Source organism: Molossus molossus, unplaced genomic scaffold, assembly GCF_014108415.1.
Source record: "Molossus molossus isolate mMolMol1 unplaced genomic scaffold, mMolMol1.p scaffold_m16_p_20, whole genome shotgun sequence".
In the NCBI taxonomy this organism is placed as follows: Eukaryota; Metazoa; Chordata; class Mammalia; order Chiroptera; family Molossidae; genus Molossus; species Molossus molossus.
The window spans coordinates 11245154-11260082 of NW_023425356.1; the positions used below are offsets into that span (position 1 = coordinate 11245154).

At 43.2% G+C, this 14929-nt stretch overlaps 1 protein-coding gene across 2 annotated transcripts; it reads left to right on the forward strand.

Moving 5' to 3' along the window:
* The first annotated feature begins 1168 nt into the window (after positions 1-1168).
* On the forward strand, positions 1169-7204 carry CHIA (chitinase acidic). 2 transcript variants are annotated; one of them, XM_036272777.1, is made up of 11 exons: positions 1169-1193; positions 1599-1628; positions 2834-3035; positions 3593-3649; positions 3747-3912; positions 4433-4557; positions 4734-4857; positions 5140-5325; positions 5732-5851; positions 5966-6107; positions 6845-7204. In XM_036272777.1, exons 1-11 carry the CDS (start codon positions 1169-1171, stop codon positions 7102-7104), a joined length of 1437 nt encoding a protein of 478 aa, XP_036128670.1. In that variant the 3' UTR covers positions 7105-7204. The 2 variants fall into 2 exon arrangements, with proteins under 2 accessions (XP_036128670.1, XP_036128671.1); XM_036272778.1 differs by lacking the exons at positions 1169-1193; positions 1599-1628; positions 2834-3035; positions 3747-3912 and having other exon boundaries at positions 3600-3649.
* The last annotated feature ends 7725 nt before the right edge of the window (positions 7205-14929 follow it).

Here is a 14929-nt window from a genome sequence, read left to right on the forward strand (position 1 = left end):
TCCTGGCACTGGAACCCTGAGCGGGGCACCCGGTGTGGGACAGGGACCCCTCAGTCCTCAGGGAGGACCTTCCCAGCCGAGGTGTCCTCCTGATTTGTATCCGCCACACGTGGGTGTGGGACCAGCCCTCGCCTCCGCCCCTCCTACCAGTCTGGATGTGGCTGCTGCTTTAATTCCGTAGTTGTAGGACTTCCATTGAGCTTGATTTCAGGTGGCTTTGAATGACGGTTGTTCTGTAGTTTAGTTGTAACTTTGATGTGGTTGTGGGAGGATGCGATACTGCATTTACCTACCCGCCATCTTGACCGGAAGTCTGAATTTTTTCTGGATGTTAAAGTCTGAGTGTGGCCATCCTCTAGCTATTTATTCACAAAAAGCAGCTGCTGCTGGCTAGGCAGGATGCCCTCCTTGTCTCAAATTTGGCTTTAACATTCTCAATGATGTCACTGGGTTCAAAGCAAAAGCAATGATCTTGTACATCAGGGTCTCACAAAGATCTGCATCTCTACATCTGCTGATTGGTTGCCTCATTGAAGAGAAAAAGCTAAGTCTACAGTACTTTTAGACTCATGTGTTTTAAATTCTGTTTTCTCTCCTCTTTGAAGGAGAATAATGATTGTGAAAAGGGAAACAAAGATGGAAAATCTCAGCATGCAGGCTAGTTTTCAGGCAAATAAATTCTAGCAAACTGTACATAGTAAATTTGAGAATCTGGACAAGTATTCTATTTAAAAAGGGTTATTAGACATTCTAGCATCAGGTGTGAAGGCACAGGGGAGAGAGAGGAAGGGTGAGAGCACGTTAACCTGCTCCTGGAAGGGACCGTGGAAATAATTTGCTACAAATATATGAGGGTAAAATAATCAGTTAGTGCTATCCAAACAGAGAGTATAGTCTGCTGTACAAAACCATTTTGAATTATCTAAGCTATTCCATAATGGAGCTTATTAGTATAGTTCTGGGCTTGAGCCCAATCCTTTCTTCTTGGAAAGTGAAATCAAGATAATATGGTTTCCCTGTCAGTAATGGACTTGAGGTTTTAAGTACTGCCAATATCAACGTTGGCTTCAGAGGCAATCATGCTAACGGTGAATCTGATAAGTCACGGGAGGGGAGGAAGGGGTATAAAAGGCATGTTGAACTAGGGAGTCTCTACCACTGAGGCAAGATGATCAAGCTCACCCTCCTCACTGGTAAGGAACCACTCTCTCCCTCCTGCTTTTCTGCCCCTTTATAACTTTCTTTTTCCTTCTAACTCAATAAAGTCGCCCGAGATGATTGCTTTGGGGAAGCACAGAGGCACAGATCCTTCCCTGGCAATAGGTCTCCCATTGCCCTGCAGTCCCCTCCCTTCCCCGGGCCTCAAGGCTCATGGCCCTTAGTGGTCTCGTGAGCCAGCGTAGAGGGAGTGGGCTTCCAGGAGAAACCCCGAGACGTGATCAGCCTCGGTAGGTTGGGAGTCTACAGAGAGTGTTAAAAAGACTCGAAGAGTAAAGCCCAGTCAACATGCCCTACTGCAAAGGGACTCGACACGGCGTGGAAAGGCCGCCGTGGCCGCAGATGCGTTCCTCCGGCTCACTGTCGTCTCTCTCTTGAAGGTCTGCTGCTCGTGCTGACGGCTGAGATAGGTATGCACCCCGCTCGGCATGGCCCCGTTCTGCCTTCGTTTCTTCATCATCTGGAAACTCAGCACAGCCCTCTGTCCTTCTACATTCATTAATTCCTTTAGAGTCTGAAATCCTCTAACCAAGTTAGCAGTTTGGGATCATTGGCCTAAAACCCCAAAGCTGAAACCGACTAGACAGTGGTCTTACAAATAAATGTTAACAATAAAAAATAGCGTGGTGAGACATCTTCATGGTGCCTTCTGCTCTGTTAAAACTTTTTCAAATCTGTCATCTCACTGAGTCTTTTAAACAACTCTTCTTTAAGAGGTGGACAGGAAATGTATTACCACCCATCTCGCAGCCCAGTGAACCAAGAAACATAGGGAGGCCACGGCAGAATCCAGCCCTGAAGCCAGGACTTGACTCCGAGGGGATAGTCCATTTCCCTCCGAGTGAAATTATTGCTCAGGGAGACAGCAATCAGTGCTACACTGACTTATACTCTCATCCTTTCTGGGTTGTACTTTCCAAATGAGTAAAATGAGAATAATAACCTCGTAGGGTTTTGGTGACGATTAATGAATGAATTTAAGTAAATTACTGAGAGCTGAGCTTAGTACAGGAATACTTAGTAAGCATTACTGATTGCTAGTGTTAGCATACAGAGGAGACTAGAATACATTTAAATCAGAGTTTACAGCTTTCAGGTTTTTTTTTCAGCAAAAGGCACTGCTTTCTAAGGCTCTTAATTTTTTAATATGTTTTTATTGATTTTTAGAGAGAGAGGGAGAGAGAGACAGAAACATTGATGAGAGAGAAACACCCGTCTTTTGCCTCCTGCACACCATGGCCCCACACTGGGGACTGAGCCCACAGCCTGGGCATGTGCCCTGACCGGGAATCGAACCAGTGACCTCTTGGTTCATGGGTTGGTGATGCTCAATCACTGAGCCACACCAGGCAGGCTTTTATGTATTTATTTATTTTTTACTATAAGGCTCCTTAATTCTCTCTTGAGGGACAGAGCTGCCACTGAGAGATAGCTGCAGCCCAGATTGCCTGCTAATTAAGGGTTGGTTGCAATAGACAAGGCTCTCGGCACATCTTTCCCTTCCCCCTGAGAACCAACAAGAAAGTTATCTGGAAGTCTGTAGTTTCTTAGGCAATCCATAACTCCCCAGGGAGCTGGCCCTGTCACTGTCTCACCCTCTTCCTCTGGCTAACAGGTTCTGCCTACCAGCTGATATGCTACTTCACCAACTGGGCCCAGTACCGGCCAGGCCTGGGGCGCTTCAAGCCTGAGGACATTGACCCCTGCCTCTGTACTCACCTGATCTACGCCTTTGCCGGGATGCGCAACAACGAGATCACCACCATCGAATGGAATGACGTGACCCTCTACCAGGCTTTCAATGGCCTGAAAAACAAGTAAGTGATGAGAGGACTGAAGTTTGAAATCTTTTAACCTTCAAGAACAGTTTAAATAAGACCTTCCACAGTAGCCTCCAGGCTGAAATTCCAGACAGGCCTACGAGCAGCACACAGATAAATTCCGAGCTTTCTTACTATTTCCATTACAGGGGTGACTTTAACTTAAGGGCAGTGGGTGGTCACAGGACGGGGTTATCAATCGAAGTCCAGCTCAGTTGCCAAGGGAAATTTAGAAAAGTCCAAGTACTGTGGACTCAGGTGAGAACAATCTTGCACTTGGAAGCAACCCCAGGCTGGCATTGGCCAAGCACTCAGTACCCTTAGTGGCCTCGCTGCAAGGGGAGTCATTAGAACCATAACCACATTGAAACTACCAGCCTTAGGTCACCTGCTCCAACTGCTCTCACAATTCAAGGGAAAGGATGAGAATGAAGAAACCCGTATGAAAGGCTGCATGAGGCTTCTCCTGGCTTCTCAGTCATAACAGCTGGTGTTGAAATGCTTTATCTTTCTTTTCACTTGTTCTGACACACTCTTTGCTTCTTTTCCCTCAGAAACAGTCAGCTGAAAACTCTCCTGGCTATTGGCGGCTGGAACTTTGGAACTGCTCCGTAAGTTTTTCAACATGACTGCCTATACTGATATTACGACCAGGTTTGGGGACCACTGAGGCATGCCCTCACCCTGCCTGGTTGGGGTCTCCCTTAGTTTCACTACCATGGTTTCCACTCCTGAGAACCGCCAGACTTTCATTAACTCGGTCATCAAATTCCTGCGCCAGTATGAGTTTGACGGGCTGGACTTTGACTGGGAGTACCCTGGCTCACGTGGGAGCCCCCCGCAGGACAAGCATCTCTTCACCGTCCTGGTGCAGGTGAGCTGCGTTCCTTGTCGCTTTGTAAAATTTAAAGTTCATTTTTATTTTTTAAATATGTTTCTATTGTTTTTTTAGAGAGAAATAGAAATATCAGTAGGAGAAAGAAACATTGATCGGCTGCCCCTTGCACGCCCCCTACTGGGGACTGAGCCTGAAACCCAAGCATGTGCCCCAACCAGGAATCAAACCAGGACCTCTCAGTCCCTGGGACAACGCTTAATTCACTAAGCCACACAAGGCAGGCTTAAAGTTCATTTTTAAATTTCAGTTTACATTCAATGTTATTTTGTATTAGTTACTGGAAAGCACACCACCAATCTCATGTGAAGGATCACTGAGTCCATACAGAAAATCTAGCTCCTTGCAATCTCGGTGGGAGATGAAGAACCTGGATGTCCTACTGCAGTGAGAATGTTGAAGCATGAAAGATGGAAGATTAATTCAATTGAATTCAAAGAGTAGTCATGAAAGTTAACTTAGAGTTCATATTCATCAACGTTTTCCTACTCCTGTATAGGAAATGCATGAAGCTTTTGAGCAGGAGGCCAAGCAGGTCAACAAGCCCAGGCTGATGATTACTGCTGCAGTAGCTGGTGGCATCTCCAACATCCAATCTGGCTATGAGATCCCCCAGCTGTCCCAGTGAGTGATCCCTTGTCCCACACTCCTCTGTGCCACTTGTATAAGAGATGCTCATCCTCAGTCTATCTTGCTATTCAGGGACCTTGTTGAGGAAACTTTGGAAGTGGTTTCTTTGCCTGCAGAGGTGTGGGAAATGACCATCAGAGATAATTTTAACTGCTGTGCCTGGACTACAGGTACCTGGACTATATCCATGTCATGACCTATGATCTCCATGGCTCCTGGGAGGGCTACACTGGAGAGAACAGCCCCCTCTACAAATACCCAAGTGACACTGGCAGCAACGCATACCTCAATGTGGTGAGTCCCTACACAGACACATATTTAGACCAGAGATGGTGTCATAAATCACATGGAAATTCAGGAGCAAAACAAACATAGATTCTGCAAATATCTCACTTGTTATAACTGTCCTCTTAAGTGGCTGATCAAATCTAACATTCCACCAAAATGTTTTCTAAAAATACTAACAAATCCTCTTTCATTAATATCAAACAATCTGCCTGCTAGAAAAGGGGTCTAATATAACCAAACCCTGGGCCATCAGCCTGGCGTCCTCTTGCTAACCCACTGCCATTGCAGGATTACGTCATGAACTACTGGATGGAAAACGGGGCCCCAGCTGAGAAGCTCATTGTTGGATTCCCAACCTATGGACACACCTACATCCTGAGCAACCCCTCCAACCATGGAATTGGGGCTCCCACCACTGGCCCTGGCCCTGCTGGGCCCTACACCAGGCAGTCTGGGTTCTGGGCCTACTATGAGGTATGCCCCTGGAGTCTGAGAGAGAGAAAAGCACCTCTCTCTAGGCCATGAGTTTAACAGCATAAACAACTCAACATTTCTTGGCTCACTTAACAAGTAGTTGGCTCATTATGGGAGGCAAATGAGCACTCACGTTGCACATTAGGCTGGATTCCAAATGCAGGGAGCGTAGGAAAGATCAGCGTGCAGACACTGCTGGCGGCCTGCTGAGGCTCTTTACGAGCTCCTCCCACATGGCGACAAAGACTTAGAGTCCTGATGAACGAGAAACTGGCTGACAGAGCTCTAGGCCTTCCTTTGCAAGTAGCTGTTACATATCTCTTCTCTTTTCCCCTCCCTCGTGCCCTTTACCCCTGCTACGTGGATACCGTGCCTACCTTTTGACCTCCGCCTTATCCCCTCTTAGATCTGTACCTTCCTGAAGAATGGAGCTACTGAAGTGTGGGAAGCCGCTCAGGATGTCCCCTACGCTTACAAAGGCAACGAGTGGCTTGGCTATGACAACACCAAGAGCTTCAAAATCAAGGTAGACTGTACTCTGTGGACTGTTGTTGCCTGAGTGTGTTCCCCCTTGTAGCCCTGGAGCCCCATGTTGGCCTTGATGTCTGCACTTCATTGGATTTCTCCGTAATTACCACAGGCTGACTGGCTGATGAAGAACAACTTTGGAGGGGCCATGGTCTGGGCCATTGATCTGGATGACTTCACAGGCACATTCTGCAACCAGGGCAAATTCCCCCTGATCACCACCCTGAAGGATGCCCTGGGCCTGCAGAGTGCAAGTGAGTGACAGCAGGAGGAGCTCCGGGTCTGTAAATGCTCCTTCTCCAACTCAGTCACAGCTCTCACACCTGCCCATACCCACTGACCAGGGAGCCGCTTCCCCTTCGCCTCCCTGCTCCTGAGAGACAAGCACTAAATCTTTCCCTGTCCTTGGACCTCCACGTCAGAAATGTCATGCTCTTATGGGAAACCAAGCCCACCTGGGTGGCTTTCACAGGTCTGCTAAAGCTTAACTAAAGGTGTGGCAAAGCCTCAAGAAATGAGGCTGACCTTATAACATAAGCGTTTACTTCTCTATGATCCCCTTATTAAAAGTCTCTTTCAGCCCACCTGGGGAGATTCAACAAGAGATAATACTCACATATTTCCATCTGTAATTCAGGAAAGGTATCAACTCCCTGAACTTTTTCCATATTTTCTCTTAGAGCTTATTTGCTAAAGACTTATACTCAGATCCTAAAAAGTATTTTGTACCGTTTGGTGCTCAGTAAATTTGTTTTACTGATTATGACATCCTACGGGAAGAAAGAACTGTATAAATTAGAAACCAGACTGGCCTGAAATTTTAGCTTTCCTTATTTCTCAGTGTGGATCTATCTTGCCATCTTTTTAGTTGTAGGGGTCCAGAGCTGACTGTACCCCACCTCCAGTCCTCACCCCCAGGTCCACTAGTCTCCACACTCAGGCCAAAGCGGGAGCCTGTGCTGGTCACTAGCCTGCTCTTGTATCATTCCAGGTTGTACTGCTCCCTCTCAGCCCATTGAGCCAATAACCACTCCTCCCAGCAGCGGGAGCGGGAGCGGGAGTGGGAGCGGCGGCAGCGGGAGCGGCGGCTCCGGGGGCACTGGTTTCTGTGCTGACAAAGCCAATGGCCTCTACCCTGTGGCGGACAACAGAAATGCCTTCTGGCAGTGCCTGAACGGAATCACGTACCTGCAGCACTGCCAGGCTGGGCTTGTCTTTGACACCAGCTGTGACTGCTGCAACTGGCCCTAAACCTGACCTGTCTCCTTTGCCAGGGTTCTGAGCGGTCTGCATTCTTTGTTACACCTTGCTTCTACCTGGAGTTCTGCAATAAAATTCATCAGTCAAAACACGAGTGGCCTTGGTGTTCAGTGTCTGGGTGGAAACCTCCCCAGATGTGACAGTGCAGGCTGTGCACGGAGTGGCGGGAGCGCGTGTGTGAGGAAGTGGTGGGGATGGCCGTGCACTTCTGTCTGCCTGCTCTGATCCGCACAAAGGCTGGGGCTGTCGGTGCTGGGATGGAATGAGGGCATGAAGAAGGGAGGTCTGTAGCCTGGTGAGTGTCCTCAGAGAGGAGCCACAGTGATTGTGTGAGACTCTGGGGCACAGGCCTGCTTGGCTCACTCAGAGCAGAACAAAGCATTCTCTTCATGTCTGCTGAGGTCCTAGAGCTGGTCCAGCACCTCCTGGATTGTCAGCTTTGGGGAGACCTGTACAGTGGACTCCTTTTGGGGTGCCTGCCCAGCCTATGGGCAGCAGTTCCCTTTCTCAGGAGAGTGCCCCCCTTCTTGAACCCACAGCGGTGGCCACCAGCTTCTGGGCTTGCACTGCATCATGTCCTCCCCTGGCCTGGCTGGTTGACTGGCGTGGACATCAGACTCCAGGGCCAATCAGTTATCACCTCTTAGAATCTGCAGGGGGGAACAAGGACTGGTTGTCAGTCCCTGAGAGTGGCTGGGACTGTAATCTGCCAGCTCAGGAGCTGTAGTGAGAAGGTAAGAATGGAAAGTTGCCTGGACGCAGAGCAAGGATGCTAACGGGGAACCACAGAGGAAAGCCACGGCACCACGGCCACAGAACACCACCACCAGCTTTCCCCACTCGATTCCGCCTCCTCCTGAGGCCCGGATGCGTTTCTGCCTGTGGGCTCTGTGACACACCCCTATGACTACACAATAAGTTCTTTGCTGCTTAAGATGGCCCAATTTCTTTCTTTCATTTGAAACTAAAAGAACTTGAATATAAAAAGAATGTGATGGCTCCTGTTTTTTCCTGGCATGCTTGCTATGTGTCAAACTCTGTTTTAAATGTTTTACGTGTATTGACTTATTTGTTTCTCCCAACAACCTTGTGAGGAAGATAATAGCAATTCCAGGAAACTGAGGCACAGAGGAATTAGGTGACCTGCCCAACATCACACAGCTAATAAGTCGCAGAGCCAGATCCAAAGCCAAGCAGGCTGGTTTCAGAGCCGACAGTCCTAGCGACTCCATTTTACTGCCTCCCTTGACGCTACTTCGCGGTGGAAGGCAGCCTTCTGGTAGTGGTGAGGCACAGGCCCCAGCTTTCCAGGTAATCACCGTTCATGAGCTCACAGCATTGACTGATTATTTACTATATGCCAGCTAATGTCCTAGATAATACAGTAATCAAGTTTAAATTTTATTGTAAGTGAGCTGCGAAGCCATTAGAAGGGCGTAGCAGGGATGAAGGGATGATGACAATTCAATGTTGATAAGAGGGGCCTGGAATAGAGTCACAGAACATAGGGGGAAAATGCTCGCTGTGACTGTAGCCGATGTGTTTTCTGAGTCCTCACGTAACATGCCTTGGAGATCAAAGACATAGACATGGGAGACCAGGGTACTCAATGAGCAGGTGATAGCAAGAGTCAGTAAAATTATGTATTGTGATAAATGTAATTACACTTCTAGTTAGATAATGACAACGCTTGGAGAAAAATTAACCTCTGTGAAGACAAGAATTTCTGTCCCGTGCTATATTCCCATTGCCTAAAGCTGTGCTTGGCATATTTCAAGAGTTTAATGAATGAATGAATAAATCAAAGAAGGCAGAAAGGGACATTGAAACTAACCAGCTGAGTATTCCAAGCTTTGGACTAGGTACTTTTTATAGGTCATCCCCCATGTGGTGAATATTGGTACAAGTGAGAAAATTGAGATCTTAGGTGGACAACTTGTCCAAGGTCAGGTAGTTCATAATTGGCAGAGTTGCTTTTCAAGGTTGGGCCTTCCTGGCTCCCTTTACACCACAATGTGTTTGTTTGAAGAAAGCCATGTCATAAAGACTTGAAAGGGGACCTCAAAGGTGGGACTATTGCTTAGCAGCCGGTTTTAGTTTCATCTTTCATTTTCTTGGTTGAAGTCCACTTGAGAGTGGTGACTCATGGAGCTTAAAGATGAGCACAGCTGGATTTTTGGAACCTCCTCTGAGACAGAGCTCTGCTCCAGAGCTTCTGGGAAACTTTCCAAGTCCGTGCAGTCCGATCAATCGAAGAACAAAAAGGGCAAGAGAATGATGCCACAGATCGCCCACCCATTCCTTTGGAACTTTGCTAATGGTAATCATGTCCTTGAACTCTAGTACATTATGAAAACTCATTCTTTTAACACTGGAGTCTAACTGGAAAGAGGTGGGGTATGCAAAAGATTACATAAGGACCCTGATCCGGGTCGGGAGGGGGAAGTGGTCCTCTCACAAAGTCATAAGCCTTGGCATGGGGTGGCACCCATTCAGATGAAAGGGCACCATTTAAAAACTTTGCACGAGCCCTGGCCAGTTTGGCTCAGCGGTTAGAGCGTCGGCCTGCGGTCCGGAGAGACCTGGGTTCGGTTCCCGCTAAGGGCACGTACTTCGGTTGCAGTTTGTCCCCGGCCTTGGTTGGTCGTGCGGGTGGCAGCCACTCGATGTGTCCCTTCACGTCAATGTTTCTCTCTCTCTCTCCCTTCCTCTCTCTCCCTCCCACTCTATCTGTACAAAAAAATGGAAAAAATATCCTCAGGTGAGGATTAAAAAAAATAAAAAAATAAATAAAAACTTTGCACGAGCCCGGCTTGTGTGGCTCACTGGTTGAGCATTGACCCATGCACCAAGAGGTTACTGGTTCAATTCCCAGTCAAGGCACATGCCCAGGTGTGGGCCCAACCCCAGTGGGGGGCATGCAAGAGGCGGCCGGTTGATGTTCTCTCTCGTTGATGTTTCTATCTCCCGCTCCCTCTCCCTCTCTCTCTAAAATCAATAAAGAAAAAAGAAAAAAAATGTACGAAGGTACCTTTGGAGTTAGCTGTAAGCCTGGGCATGGAGGTGATAGATTGGAAGTACACTGACATTTGTTAAATGCCAAAAGTCCTTTGAGTGCAAGATTTTTCCTGCGGTGTCTCCTAAATTCTCATGGCAGGCTTAAGAGGCAAGAATAATTAGAGCTATCTTATAGATGGACCAAGGTTTATAGATGACCTTGTAGATGAGTAACTTCCACAAGGTCATGTAGCTAGTAAACAATAGACCAGGGCCTACTGGGAAACAGCTCTGAGTGGCTTCAAAGCTTGTGTTCATTCTTCTAGCCCCAGAAGAGAGATGCTGGTATTCAAGAAAGAGTGAAAAGTGGGATTTAGAAAATCTGTTCCCTTCTTTTTTAATCTAGTTACATTCATCCTCCAGCAGAGTCCAGATCATGGGTTTGCAATGCTATTCAGACCCAAGTCCTGCTTTGAGTAACAAATTATTTTATAACATTTTTGGTAACCTTTTGAAATATTATTTTGTCATTATTTTGTCCTAAAATCAAATTCATGGATAACATAACCTACCACATATGATTTCATAAATAATATAATGCCATACTTTTAATGTAAAGAAAAAATAATAATTCCTAATAAAATAACATATATAAATACTCAGATATGACTAATTTAGAAGACAATGAAGTAGTCAGGCTCTTGCACAATATAATGACTAATAAATAAGTCTAGAATTAAGAGAGAAGGTTAAATGACATTTCATACAAGCAGTGTAGGAAAATAAAAGAGAATAATTATCAACGAATACCAGAATTCATACTAGGAGAATTAGTAACACTCCAGATTTACTGGTTTCTGATAACAGAAAATGGTAAATAGCTTTGGTTAGAGTAGGGGTAATACTCAACAAATTACAAACCATTGAGTTAAAAAGAGGAAAGGGGTGTGACTATGTTATCTTTTTTTGTGTGTGTGACTGTTATCTTTAAAAAATAATAGTATTATTAATGTCCTTCCTCTAGGGTAGCCAGATTTTTTAAATAAACTATTTTATTGGTTTTTCATATATACCAAAAAAGACCCAAATTACAATTGAACAGATTAATGAAATACACAAGTTGAACACACAGGTATAAGCAGTCAGTACCCAGTTGAAGAAATGGAACATCACTATCCCTGCAAAAGCTCTTCTCACATCCCTTCTGATACTGCTTTCACTCTCCTTTGCAAAGCTATCACCATTCTGACTTCCAACACGTAAACAGTTTTGCTTATTTTTGAACTTTATGTAAATTTAGTGTATAAATGTTCATGTCTGAATTCATTCAACATTATGAACTTAATGTATATTACTATATATGCAGGATTTTATTCATTTTCATTGCTGTATAGTATTTTTTGTATGAATAGCACACAACTTATGTTTCCATTCTGCTGTTAATATACAGTTGGTTATTTCAGGTTGGGACTACTATGGATAATATTACTTCTATTGTTCTTGTAAATGTTTTTTGGGACACAGTTGTATGTATTCCTGCTGAGTAAATACCAAGGAGAAGAAAGTATTAGGTCAGAGGGATGTCAATGTTAATCTTCAGTAAATATTGTCAAACAGTTTTCCAAAGTGAATGTGTCAATTTACTCTTACATTAAAAGTGTACCAAGAGCCCTGACCAGTTTGGCTCAGCAGTTAGAGAATTGGCCCATGGACCAAAGAGTCACAGGTTCAATTCGGGTCAAGGACAGGTGCCTCGGTTATGGCTCGGTCCCCAGCCTTGGTCGGGTTCCTGCAGGAGACAATCAGTCCATGTATCTCTCTCACATTGATGTTTCTCTCTCTCTTCCTACCTCTCTCTCCTCCACTCTAAAAAATAAATAAATAAATAAAAGTGTATCAAGTGTAGTTTGACATCCTTAGCAGCACCATTTCTGTATTTATAATTTTAGCCATCTGCTGGGTATCTCATTGTGGTTTTAATTTGCATTTCCTTTATGACTATTGAAGTTGAACATTTTTTAAATCTATATTGAAGTTGAGCATTTTATATATTTCATTTGTGTAGTCATTTTTCTGAGGTACCCATTTAAGTCTTTTACCCATTTTTATTCATTGTTTTTTTCTTATTAATCTGTAATAGTACTTCACATATTCTAGATCAACACTATCTAATGGCAGTATAATGTGAGCAATGAATTTTAAATTTTCTAATATCCACATTAAAAAAGAGTAAAAAGAAACCAGGGAAGTTAACTTTAATACTGTTTTATTTAACCCAATATGTCCAAAATATTATCATTTCAACAATTACCAATACAAGATTCCTTAATGAGATATTTTTCATTCTTGTTTTTATTCTAAGTCCTTAAAATCTGGTATATTTTACACTTTTTACATATCTCATTTTGGACTAACCACATTTCAACTCAGTAGTTGTATAGATAATAGTGACTACTGTGTTGGACCTCACAGGTCTAGACAAGCTTTTTTTCTTTTGCTTATATCTTCTCCTAAACCTTGGCTTACTTTCTCACTCTCTTAATGGTATCTCTTTAAAAAAAAAAATTATTACTTTGAAACAGTTTCTAACCTAAAGAATGGTGCAAAACAGTACAAAGAATCCTATTATCCCCTTCACCAAAATTCTTCAATTGTTAAATGTTACTTCTCTCTCACCCTCTTTCTCTATATATACTTTTTTCTGAAACAATGCCCCATTCTACAATGCCTCATTCTCCCTAAAAATTAGTGTAACTCTCTCAGAGATTCTTTCCTACAGTATGACCATACTACCCTATCAATCTGAAAATCAACATTGATATAACACTACCATTAAATTCACAGACTCATAAAATTTGCCAATTGTCCAAACAACATACCTTTCCTATCTCATCCAGGATCCTGTTCAAGAATACGTTGTATGACATTGTCATGTTTCATCAAAATTCTACAATCTAAACTAATTATTCAACTTTTCTCTGTCCTTCATATCCTTGATTGTCTTGTTATATACACATTCACTTTATTTGTGCTAGAATTCATATGAAATATGTATTCCATTCTTTTACCACTATTTCTTTTACCATTCCATTGTCTCCTGGCTTCTATTGTTTCTGTTGGAAAGTCAGCCATCTGGCACATTGTTGCCTCTTTCAAAGTAACATGCCTTTTTAATCTGGTTGGTCTCAAGAATTTCTTCTTTTGATTTTCCTCAGTTTTACTATAATATAATCAAGTAAAGTTTTCTTTGCATTTGGTCTTGCTTGAAATTGCTGCACTTGCTAATCTCCAGTTCAATGTTTTTCATCAGTTCTGGACATTCTCAGCCATTATCTCTTCAACTCTTGCATCTGCCTCTTGCATCTGCCACATTCTCTCTCTCTCTCTCTCTCTCTCTCTCTCTCTCTCTCTCTCTTATTAGTCATATCTCTTTAATCTCTTCTAGTCTGTAACAGTTCTTCAGCCTTTCTTTGACTTTCATCAAAGGGATATTTTTGAAAAGTACAGAGAAATTATTTTGTGGCATTTCTCTCTCTCTCTCTCTCTCTCTCTCTCTCTCTCTCTCTCTCTCTCTTCCTCTCTCTCTCTCTCTCTCTCTCTCTCTCCCCAGTCCTCAAGAAACTCCAAATACCTGTGTATTAGACCTTATCATTGTTTTCATCTGTCTTTTACACCTTTTTTCCTGTATTTTCTGTCCTTTTTCCTCTCCAAGCTTCAGTCTGGGCAAATTTTCCTGATTCATTTTCTATTTCATTTACCCTTTTATAAGTGCTGTTAAACTCAAGTATTGAGTTCTTACTTTCAGTGGTGACACTTTTTATTTCTATAATTTTTATTTGATGTTTTTATTGCTTCTAAAATTCTCCATCTAGTAGTCATTTAGTTTCTGAAATATCCCCTTTACTGAACTGATTTATTATCATTTATATAAATAAAATTTTAATGAGATAAAAATCAATTTAAAACATTATACCAAAAATCAAATCTATTTGTCCCCATTCAATTAGATCACTGCAACAGAGCAGGTGGTTTCCTGGAATGATAATTATTATAATGGCCTCATAGTAGCCAAATGAGAAAAGCAGATAAAGCTTAACAGACAGTCTCCATAAACATCAGGCACGATATTTTAACTAGGGGTAGAAATGTACATGATGGGAACTGCTGAATTCTTTCCTTAAGGGCTTCATCAAAAGTATGCACAATATAAACTTTTATCTAAGTATTCCTCTATATTAAGCAGTCACCTGCATAGATTTTTGTGTGTGCATGATTATCATTTAAATCTTGGATCTTTGACAGTCCTTAGCACTACCTGAAATTCTGCGTTAACTTCTCAATTTTACTGTTAGACCATTGTTTATATAGGAGATACACATACCATATAGACGGTCCATCTTCAACTGCACTATATTTGGATTGGCTTTACAGAAAAGCTGACAAATTTGCATCAATCAGGATGTAAGTGTGCCCAGTGTGTGTTTTAATAGTAACATGAACAAGAAGATTGATGGGGGAAAATACTCTTTCTTTAATACACTAGGATCTTTATTGACTTTGTCTTTAGAGTCTGATCTATCTTTTTCTTTTAGCCTCTAATCTATCTCAGAAGACAAGAATTTACATCATAATCACCTCTTTCCTTGTCTTTTGCTTCCTATGTTCACCCTGCAGTCTTGAGGCTTCCTCCAAAATCTCAAGCCAAGTACAGTTATTTTAAAATTCATGTTTGATAACTCCAAATATCTAGGTTTATTTCTACTCTTTTTATTTTGGGTTGTTTTATATTGCGTGCCAAACATTTTTCATGAGGGTCTAG